The sequence below is a fragment of the Thermobia domestica genome, chromosome 3 (assembly GCF_964235325.1).
Source record: "Thermobia domestica chromosome 3, izTheDome1.hap1.1, whole genome shotgun sequence".
Taxonomy (NCBI): Eukaryota; Metazoa; Arthropoda; class Insecta; order Zygentoma; family Lepismatidae; genus Thermobia; species Thermobia domestica.
The window spans coordinates 50,623,226-50,635,617 of record NC_137456.1 but is presented as its reverse complement, the minus strand read 5'-3'; the positions used below and the strand labels follow the sequence as shown (position 1 = coordinate 50,635,617).

Below are 12,392 nucleotides of genomic sequence, written 5' to 3'. Positions count from 1 at the left end.
AACAAATTAAGGACAGGAATTGTACAGATTTTTAAATTGCAAGGATAGTAACGACCTACGTTTGAATTTGCAACATTCTTAGACATCGTTTGTTTTATTAATGCTTCTATTGTAACATTATATCAATATTTGGTATTAATTAACAGCAGTAAACTCTTTTTTACATAACAATCCAGTGTTCCATAAAGAACCGGAAATGCATTGGAAAGAACAGTGTCAGAAACAAGTGAATGTTTAACACTTCGAGAGTAATGCATGTTTTCGGATACCAACAAAGAGGCAACACATAGTAAAGTGCATACTATTGCTGTTTATGAAAATTTCAGCCCCAAGAACAATTGATGAAACAGCGCCCAAACTCAAAATATTTTGTAAGGTGCCATATAACATTCTGTGCACTTACTGAATTATCAACACTGTAGCTCGTCTCAAAATTATAATTCAAAGGAATGTTTGCACATTTGGCTCACAAATCCTACCTAGGATTTGAGTAAGAGTAGGATCTTACCCCTAGGATTGCATAAATAAGGTCCAGAATTACAAATCAGAGAAAACAGGCAGCTGTGGGAGAAGATAGATAGATAGAGAGGGAGACAGAGAAAAAGATCAGAATTTGGGATTGGAAACTCTAGCACAGTACCTGGTATACTGTTGCAGTCTCCCATCATACCCTTGTCCTTTCGGTTGGTAGGGAGAAAATCTCGGGCCCGTTTATGGACAGACAGACAAAAAATAGGCATTGATCGATGTTCTCCCATAGGCTGGATCATCTGCTACAGATGACATTTTTTACTATGGTTGACAATATAAAAATGCAAATTTGGATTTTCTCTTCCCCAACATGTTGCTTTCTCGTCTACGGCGACCAACATGGTGTTGGCTTACCAGAACCCTTTACCGTGGGCCTCGAATCCCTCAACACTTGCTCCTGAAATGCACTCACGTCTATCCATTCAAACAATCCGTTCCAAACTTCCCTGTTCGATAGTTTTGAATACTTCTGCAAACCTACTTCATGCTGACTATAACGAAATAGGTCTGTGCTCTTCGAAAGGAATATGATCGCGTGTTCCGTAGAATGCTGTAGGAAAGGGATTTGTCTGTCGCTTTTTGGCTCTCATTACTAATTTTGAGAAATAACTTTACAGATTTTATTATTTCTTTCTAGTCTCGATGTCTGATAGCCATGAAGTGTTTCCAAAGTGAATGGAATCTTGAAACAAGGTTCTAAAATACATAATCATCTCACACCTTCACAATACGAAGAATTTAAATTGCATTGGTATGATGCATACGTGGCCCATTTCAACATGTCGATACAGGTTGGATGCTATCATGTTAGCACAATCTGCGTATGTGCATTGTCGAGCGTCACAATGGTGGAAAGGCCATTTTATTTAACACGCCATTTTGGATGCTGTACTTCAAGAACAACCTCAGTAGTGATGGCTATATCACAAAATTTATAACATAAGATTTGTTCTTCCTTCAGACGTCGTATTTCATCAGAACAATATTTCAGATCACATGTATTCCGGAATGTTCAAGTACTATTCGGGAATCAATGGGTACCACTGCTTCCTTGACCTGTTCAGTCGCCTAACATATCGCCTATCAAACAAGTACGTAGCTAAGAAAATAACAGGTGGCAGGTTATTCTTCAGGAATTCATCCAAAGCCTATTCCATTGGGTACTTCAATATATAAAATCTCTTGTTGTAGTACATGGAGACTGCAACCCGCACTAACGTACCAAGATTAGAGATGTTATGCTGTTCTCAGGTTGTAACCATTCTTGTGTAGACATGTAACAAACCTGCTATACAAATTTCAACTAACACACATGTGTGGTTTTCGTTCTTGCAAGTTTCAGAAACAGCAGTGTGTTAAGTTGAAAGTAACAAATTGAATATACCTAGATATTAAAGTTGAGACTACTTAAGAATCACTTGTAAACTTTTATTCAGTATTTTTTTTTTTTCAGTTCGTAGCCTGTAGTCACTCGTACATCACTGTCGGTAATGAGCTATAATCAAATACATACTCTTCAAACATTATATGAAAATAAATGCTGAAGAGAGAAGTTATGGTTTTAAAAGTTATGTGAATAATTATTTTCACTCTTCTGTACATTCCTCTCTTCGTTTGCTTCACTGATTATATTTTAGGCTCAGGAACTCATTTTTTTTTTAAAGGAATTTGCTTTACAAAAGCCATCCACTCGACCAGGATACAAAAATTCTCAAAAACTACTTGATCGATTACCATCAGTTTCGATCAGGATGTAAAGAATTAAAAGTTAGAACTTAAGTTCTTTGATGCAGGTGATTCATCTACCGGAAGTGACACATATCAACCACTTCCGGTTTAACGGTTCCTAGAATACATTCCATCTTCATCCTTAACTCTCTATGAAAGTTTTAAATGATTGGAATTCATTACAACTTCCGGCTTGAATATTGATCTACATAGAGCAAAACCAATGAGTTAGCCAGAAGCGGTGTTTTTTTATCATCAATTTATTGTTCTAAGAATAGTTACCATCCTCTTTCTTAATTCTCTATTCAAACCAGAATTGGCCTAAATCAACCACTTCCGGTTTTAGCGTTGATCGCTATAGAGTGAAAACGGTAATAGATAGCGAGTAGCTGTTGTCTGCACTGAATTAAGCGCTCGAGAAATATATTCCTGCTCGATAATAATCTCTTTACTAAAACCACTTTTGGCTTTGAAATTAATTGTGGTAATATGGCGCCATACAAACCAAACTCCTTCGCGTGGTGTACACTGTATTTTGCTGCTTATTAATAAATTTAAGGTCTCTTTAATCACATGTTTCTTTTTTCTAATACTCCTTTTCCTAGCAGAAACATAACATTATTTGAAATAAACTCTGATAAATGCAATAAAGAAGATCATGCGAATTCTTCATGTATGGAATAGATAATCACAGTTTTGAATTAGGAAGTGGAAAAATGAAGTTGAAAAATATGTTGGCTCAACGTCAGCTAATGGTTGGGAATTGGAAATTGTTAAACTAAAGTTGAAAAATACGTGAGCCCACTCTGGACAATGATCTATGAGTGGTTGAGAACTTTGAATTCCAAAAATTAAGTTGAAAAATTAAGTTGGCTCAGCATAAGCTAAAGGTTTGGAATTGTAAATATAAAATTGAAATATCCGTTGGCCCAACATGGGACAATGGTCGGCTAATGGTTGGAAAGTGGAAAATTAAAGCAAAATATTACGTTGGCCCAAACTAGGACAATGGTCGACTAATGATTGAGAACTTGGAATTGCAAGAGTTAAGTTCAAAAATACGTTGGTTGAACGTAGAATAACGGTTGGGAATTGAAAATTGCAAAAATTAAGTTGAAAACTACGTTGGTCCAATGAAGGACAATGGACTACTAATTTTTAAAAACTTGTAATTGTAAAGATTAAAGTTGAATAATACTTTTGGCCCAACGTAGGACACTAGACGGCAAGTTGTTGGAAATCGGGAATTCCACTACTGAAGCTGTAAATTACATTGCTTTAGCGTATATCAAATTGTATAATGGACGACCAACAATTTTATGTCAATCATTTAACCTCGTGTTCCCAGGGTTAATTTTACTTATTTCGTATGAGCTACATTAGCAATTCAATTTGTTGGCTAATGCTCGGCAAAGTAGCCTATTAGAACATACATCCAACGTTGGCCCGTGACTACCCTACCGTTTCCCACCATTGTCCTCCTCTAAGTGCTGCTCGGGATATCTTATTTCAAATAATGTTATTTTTATTATTATTATTATTGTTTTGCACAAGGTATATTACCTAGTACTTACTCTGACTTATTTATTTCAGGATTACCATCCGTATCTCATGCGAGTTTGACTTTACAATGTTTCCTTTTGATGATCAATGTTGTCAAATGATTTTCCTTTCATGTGAGTTTCAGGTTCAAACATTTTCATTATTATTACTTTTAAAGATACTAATGATAAAAAAAAATATAGTACTCCGCTAGAGTATGTTTGTTTTATCTTGGCACGCTTCCCACCTAAAGGATGGATCTGTCTGCAACGCGCTCTTGCCACGCCGCAGTTAAGTTGCAAATTAAAATACGCCAGGAAACAGCAAAACGCCACACCACTCACAAATCACCGCAACGCACGTGTTCGCGTGTGACAACTAAGCATTTCAAATACCCGCCAAATAGCAATGACCTCATTTGATATGCTGGCTGACAACTAACGTCACCTACACAACAAAGACCATAAGACCCCTATTGGATTATAACGTTCATGTGAGTTCTAGCAGAAAGTATTTTAAAAGCCAACCAAGTGCACTGGCGGGAAGCGTGCCAAGATAAAACGAACGTATTCTACCAAATGAGTAAAGATTATCTCTTCTCTGCCAAGCATAAACCCAAATTCTACTTGAAGTAACTGCTTATTTATCATAGTAAGAGTTAAGTTAGTAGATTTAACGTTAAAGTGTCATAGAGGTCTGTGCCAAATCGATTACTCACTAACAACAGAAGTTATCACATGATAATTTTACTTACTTGAAATGCCAGAATATCTCTTCCTTACATCCTACGCGTAGGCAAAATGAGAAAATCCAAGGAAATAATTGTCTTGAGTTGTAGAGTTTACCAGATATCATCCACTTATATATACTGACCAGCCAAAACATTATGACCACGCGCTACCTTTTGATCGAAGTCGTTGCTATGACGTAAGAATCACGAGACAAAGCAGGATCGCTCGCTACACGGTGACAACTATCTCACTCGATCACTTAGAATGGTGCTTGTGCGTAAAATAGTGAAAGCCGTCGATATATCAGCGTTTCATAAGGTACAGAGTGAGATGCTCAGAAAATAGCGAACGAACATCTCGCAAAGAGCGTGACTTGGTCGGTGCTCACAAGCTGCCATGGTTAGTGTCTTCGAAAGCCAAGGTTAGTGAAACCAGCACCCAACGATATGATGGCCACATCTCAATAAAGATGTCGGACAGTCTCTCGAGTTTGGTACAACAAGGTAGAATGTGAACTTTGGCACAATTAATAGGAGACTTAACAATGGATAAAACACGGGTGTATCTGAGCACACAGTTCACCGTACACTGTTAGATATGGGCCTTTACACCCGACTTTTACACCTATACTAAAGTTAAGCACTGGCATCATTGATAACGACTAGACACGGTCCCGCAGAGCAACAGCACAACGTTGCATTGTCCGATAAGTCACGATACTGTACTTCGTCATGCATGGACACAGTAGTACCTGCGGAAGGGCACCAAGACGGCCCCCAGCTATTGGCAGATAACTGCTGATTATGTACACTTATTCATGTGGTCCATATTTCCAGTTGGGAATGGTATATTTCAGCAAGACAACTCTCCTTGTCACAAGACCAACATTGTCCTGCAGTGGTCCAAGGAGGAGAGTTGTAAAATTTCAATTGGTGCAAGAACTCCCAAAGTCACCCGATCTTAACACAATTGAATACCTTTGTGACGTCATTGAATGTTCCAGCTCATCGCGGAATTCACAGGAATTAAATGCCTTACGTGTGTGTTTGCGTATGTAGTGCACCATTCCTTCATCCACCTACCATGGCTTCATTGCTTCCATGCCATACCACATTGTTCTTGTCCTGCGAGTCAAAGATGAACACAATAATTTTAGGAGGTGGTCATAATAATGTTTTGGTTGATCAGTGTGTGCTCACCATTTGACCACCAATATCTCTTTGTAGACGTTACTGACAAATAAAAATAGTTTTGAATTTAGTTGATATATTTGAAATTTATTCCACAGCTATTCTATTTCCGGGACAGTTTTCTCGTTTAATGGTAAGCAATACATTTACAATTCGGTGGTATGAATAATCCTATAGAAGAAACGCTTTTCTAAGAATGTAATTAAGGTTGAAAGTATCATCTAATTAATTGGGAAAACCATACAGACTATCTTTATTGATAGACATGATCAGCATATATTTTTTATGGCTTGTAGAAGACTATTAGAATATTAAAACGAAGAATCTTCTAAGATGGAATATACGAGAGGAATCGATATATTTTATTGATCTAACTAAATGATATAGTCCAGAAAAGCTATTTTGGCGTGCCTAAATATTTCTGGTATGTTATGATCACATCACCCTTTAATACTTTTATGGAACTGGTTCAGAATTATATAATTATCAAGTCTTTTGTTACGACACCAGCAACACTAAAGTACACAGTACGCTTTGTGACATATGATTAAATTATGACTAACTCTTATTCTGTAGTATTTGAGCAAAGATGAGATATACAGTATGTATCACTCTACATAATGGCATTGCATAAAATCTCAGGCTTGAAGGTAAATTCTCAAAGCGTGGCTTTCGAGAAAATAGAAGAAATCGAATTATTATGGTGCTAAATATAGAAGTTTATCGTTAGTCGTCAATAATAATTTTATAGTTTTTAATCTGCTGTGACAGTTTGATTATTTATTTACGTTCTGCATCAACTGCCTGAAGCCAGAACATACTATACGCATTTTTCGTGCTGTCGGAAATTAGCCTTTATGGAAACCACGACAACTTGATACAAACTGCTGCCAGTAGCAAATGGACTTCACCGTGACCGTTGCGTCAATTTCTACGTTTAAAGTTTGTTAAGGCATATAGTTCGGTGTGAAATATGTTAAACGCAAATGATTTCATATTTAAGCTCAGAAATTGGTAGAAAAGTAGTTAGGTCACTCTTTTTTCAGGCAACTTTAATAATAATAATAATAATAATAATAATAATAATAATAATAATAATTATTATTATTATTATTATTATTATTATTATTATTATTATTATTATTATTATTATTATTATTATTATTATTATTATTATAGCAACCAGAACATTGAGCTGAACCTGCTTATGGCTTATGCTGATAGGGGACGATAAGTGAAAAATAGAAAGAAATGCAGCGGCCTTATTAAACGCTAGCTGGAAGATGGGTTTAGAAGTACGGATGCACGCAAGACGCGAGAAGTCTCGTCTCGTCTCGCGTCTCGTCTCGCATTTGCGAGACGAGACACTAGACGAGAGTGAAAATTTTATGCGAGACGCGAGACGAGACTAAACCATGCGAAAGGAGACGCTAGACGAGACTCGGTTAAGTCTCGCACGAGAAGTCTCGCGAGACTTCTCGCAGTCTCGCAACATTTATGAATTACATCTAATTGTACATTTAGTGATTTTACATTTATTGAGTTTTCTAAGTTGAGCGTTAATGCCTCCAGGAACAAAAAAGTGATTGGGGTAATAGACATTTTATGAGATTTCTTATTATTCAAGGTTGATTTTCAGAATTAAAGCCTTCTTTAGTTTCTAAACATCATTAAAAAAGAAAAGCTTTGTAAATTGGAAATTTATTACAGCATCGATTTAGGACTTTATTTTGCGACACAAACACATACACGCGGTCGCGCACGAATACATGAACTTTGTTTTTGGTCTGAAAAGCGAATAAGACACCCTATTGCTGCGAAATGTGATATTTCTGTTGTTTCTGTCTTTTTCACATTACTACTAGCGATGGGGACGCGGCAGAAGTCCTAAAAGGCACAAGACCTAAACGGCATTAGACCTAAAATGCACAAGTCCTAAAAATTATTTCGTGGCACAAGTCCTAAATGGCAGAAGTCCTAAAAGGCAGAAGTCCTAAAAGGCAGAAGTCCTAAACGGCAGAAGTCCTAAAAATCATTTCGCGGCACAAGTCCTAAACGACAGAAGTCCTAAACTCCAGAAGTCCTAAAAGGCAGAAGTCCTAAAAATCTCTTGTGGCGCTACCATCGCGTCCGTAAGAAGAATACTGTCAATCTGTTAGTCAAAGTTTTAGATATACTGTTTCAAATTACAGAACCTTAGTTCTTACAAGTTATTTGTATAAATACATATTCTATCGTTCTGAAATAATAAATAAATAAATAAATGAAGCCTATTGTCCTTTCTTGCTCTTTCCATGATATATTCTATGTTGACAAAATTGTAGTGCCTATAGTTAGTGTGCAACTAAAACAGTTATCGTGGGATATGAAAAGAACACGAGAAGGTGACTTCCAATACGAGGCTGAAACGTGTAAGTAGCCAGTAATGAAATTTAATGCATAAATGATAGATTCACTCTTAAAACAGTTCTAAGCGATAAAGCCCAAGGCTTATCTTATGCCTGGCGTATTATTTCAAATCATTTTGCTAACATGATAATCTTTGTAAGTCAAACAAAATAAATATAAACAAAATATATATCATTTTAAACTCTGTTAAACAAACTTTTGTGACACACAGAGTTTGACCCTGGTTTAGCAGATACGCAGCAGTGACCAACAGATTCCCTTTTGTTGTATGTATACCTTATGTAAATAAACAATCATCATCATTATATATTTTCTCTCTTATTCCATTTTGCAATTGTTAAATAAGATTAACAAAAGGTTGTAAGAACTAATAGCGTTATATTAACAAAGGTTCACCAAGTAGTTTATAAAATAATTTCGTCCTTATTTGTGATGGAATTGCAGGGGCTTATCGCCCAGCTTTGTTAGGAAGAAGAAGCATATACAGTTTATTGCATTGCAGATAGCATACCCTACAGGGAAATTAAATTATAGGTCACACTCTATCACTGTACTACCACACCAAACTAGTAATATTCCAAGACAAGAACCATTGTCTTGTTCTACAAATAACACTAGACTAGCAAGTGATAACACAATACGTGTACAGAAACCAATACATAGTCATTCAGGGAGTAGCCAGCAAGTTATTCTAGAGGGCCTTGATTTTTACAAACTAAAAACAAATAAAAAGTTTCTTTCAAGATTATGAAAGAATTAATAACACATAGATACATACGTATTTCAGAAGTACATATTATTATTATTATTATTATTATTATTATTATTATTATTATTATTATTTTGTAATAGTAGTAGTAGTAGTAGTAGTAGTAGTAGTAGTAATAGTAGTAGTAGAAGTAGTAGTAATATATTTCATATATGCTACATTTCTGAGACTTGAGTCTTGATAGTACGTGAAGTTAAAATCAAAGGTTATATTACGAACGGCAAATGATGGCTTAACACCAAAAACACATTCCTGGCCGGGACCGGGGGTTAGTCTGTTTTATATTTATTAAACGTGTTTAATAATTACAGCAAATGATGTATGTTTATAATAGAATGTGAAAGAATACAGTTTTAAAAGAATTAAACTACGTCAACATATTAAAATAATTAAAAGAACCTAATTAACCAGCCACTTTGTACTCTCGTTTGCTTAACTGGATGAACCGAGGCCTAAAGGAAGAGAGTTTTCTGCCCAAATTCCATAAGCAGTGGGATATTTTAATATTATAGAAATTGACCCTCCTTCCCCTTAGAAGTGTAATTTTCAAGACGCTGAAACATATAGTATTTTATTACTTTTAGTTAAAAGTTCAATTACCGAGTTTCACGCATCTAACTTAAATAATCCTTCCTTAATTTATTTACATATTTTCTGAGTAAGTAATGGGGAATTCGAACATTAAAAAAGTGCTCCCTTTGCTCTTTCCCTTTTATGTGTTCTATTTTCAGTTTTTTTAAACAGGAAAGTTTATATGCCAAGTTTCATTTTACTAGCTTCAGAAACTTGCGAGATACACTACCCTTTAAAAATATCTTGCCCCACCCTTTTTACGATACTTATTTCCAAAAATTCTTTCTTATGTCCTGATTTCATAAGAAAATTATATTTTATAATTAAAATTTAACGACTCTACTTGTAGTAGTATGCCCAAAAAATCACTCATCTTTACTCTTTTATATAAGAGTACAGAAGATAAATACAGTCAAACAAATGGACTTCCATGAACAGTTTCCGATTTCTTATAACTAACTTATTCATACATTTCCCGCAAGGTGTGGTTTGAAATTTACGCTCTGTCAAGGTCCAGGTTTCAAAAAGGAACTAACTGGAAATATAATAATATTATGAATTTATGTACAGGTGTAATATATATAAATTTATTGTCTTATTGAAGCTTTCGTAATCTGGAAATAAACTTTTGATTTGCTTTTAATACATAAAAAGCCTGCTCCCCTAGAAAAATTTGCAGGCCACACACCTAAATGACTGTAGTAATTTCTGCAAAAATGGCACAGGACTAAAATTTAGGTCTAGTGCCTATATTTTTAGGACATATGCCGTTTAGGACTTATGAATGTCACCCACTGTATTGCATAATAAATGTTCTTTGTTCAATTTTAAATTTACTGCGTTCTTTATGTATACAATTGGTATTTAATGTTCACTCGTGAAATGTCTAGTGAGCTTTTGTCCTAATTATTAAGTAAACTTTGGTGTATTTTTGTCCTACTCTTAATAAAATAGGCTCCACATAATATACATTGCAATTCTGAATGTTTCCTTGGTTTCAGAAGTCTGGTAAAATATGCTTTTTAAACATTTTTTAATTTTTTATTTATTTATTTTCGTTTTAGGAATTTGTCTTGGGATTCTCGTATCTCCATTCGAAAGAAACTAATTTCTTAACTAATTATGTAATTAATTCTTAGAATGAAATAGGTTGTATTATGTAACTCGTATATAAGTGCAGAACAGATAGTGATAATAATAATCTTAGTAATACAAATATAGCTATTACTGTTGGAATTAGCTACGTTCGTAACATTATTTCCAACTAGTTGCTGCATCGTCCCAATTTCGTGTGGTGGTGGCGAATTTCAGAATTAAAGCAAGTGAATGAAAAAGGCACAAGTCCTAAACGGCACAAGTCCTAAAAGGCAGAAGTCCTGGACGCCAGAAGTCCTAAAAATCATATTGCGCCAGAAGTCCTAAACGGCAGAAGTCCTAAACTGCAGAAGTCCTAAACGGCAGAAGTCCTAAACTGTAGAAGTCCTAAAATTTAGAACTAGTGCCTATATTTTTAGGACTTCTGCCGTTTAGGACTTCTGCCGTTTAGGACTTCTGGATGTCACCCCTAGCGATTAATGTTGGGAGATGGCGGGGAAATCCCCTCTCGTCAAAGTTTATCCCCGGCCCGGCTCGCAGAAATAACATGATATTTTTTACATAGTATTTTCTTTCTATATATTTATCAAAAACATCCTCCTCTAGTTCGGAAGTTTAATTCAAACACTGGTTTGGTAGGATGGCCCTATAGGTTTGGTGCGAGATGGTAGGAATGGCCTTATATCTGTCAGTAATTTTATTTTCTAAATCTGGCTACACTATATAAGTTGAAAGCGAAAGTTGATAAAATGAGATAATGCAACATTGTACAAGCGCGAACGAACCGAAAGAATTGGGTCGTATTGTATTGTGAGGAGTTCTTTTGTTGTCTACAAGCGCTTTTGGTGGTACAAAAACATCTTTATAATGGAAAATGACCCTTCAAGGAAACGACCAAAACGTGTAAATGTTGATAGTGGCGACGATATTTTAGAAGAGCCAAATATTGCTGGAGAACTCTAAGCTGGAAAACAGTGTTGGATCCAGCAACAATTTATGCTGGTTTTGCTGTAAATTATGCTATTAATTTGACGAAAATTAATGGTCCAGGAATCAAATTCCAGCACAACGTTTCTTTTAATTTCAAGCGGAGGGGACACAAGTTCGGATACCATGTTGAACTCTAGGTTCCGTCTCCTTAGGATGTTATGAACATTCATCCCATGGAAAGCAATGGCAAACCACCATGGATTCACCTTGCCAAGGGACTTTTAGGTCAAATACCTGCCTTCGGACAGAATATCACATCATCATTCATTAACAGCCATAGAATAACACATTGCAAAATTTTGACCGAGAATATATGCGAGACGCGAGATAAGACTCAAAATTTTATGCGCGACGCGACACAAGACTTCACATTTGCGAGACGAGACGAGACGCGAGACGAGACCAACATTTAAGGCTGCGAGACGAGACGAGACTTTTCCATTTCTCGTCTCGTCTCATCTCGCGAGCATTCCTATTTATAAGTAAAGGCAGAAAAACTAAATACGTGGAACTTCGCCGGGATCGTAATATTGCAAATCATGGATGCGTTAAAATATCAAATAATACTTTCAACGAAAGGGGTACTTTCAAATATCTAGGATCAATATTAACAGACCAAAATCTTATCCATGAAGAAATTAAATGTCTACTAAAAGCAGGGAATTCGTGTTATTATTCAGTTCAAAATCTTTTGTCATCGCGAATTCTGTCGAGGAATTTGAAGCTTAAACGAAAATCATGCCTCTTGTAATGTATTGTTGCGGAACATGGTCTCATACTCTGAGGAAATAACGCAGATTGAATGTATTTAAAAATAAAATCCTGAGACGAATA

General features: G+C 35.7%; 1 protein-coding gene across 1 annotated transcript in view; it reads left to right on the top strand.

The window, feature by feature from the left end:
- LOC145681779 (glycine receptor subunit alphaZ1-like) overlaps positions 1-12,392 on the top strand; it is an 85,554-nt gene that overhangs the window by 29,703 nt on the left and 43,459 nt on the right. The window contains exon 5 of the mRNA XM_081753390.1: positions 3,853-3,935. Within this exon, the coding sequence (XP_081609516.1) occupies positions 3,853-3,935 (83 nt within the window). The remainder of the gene's footprint in view (positions 1-3,852; positions 3,936-12,392) is intronic.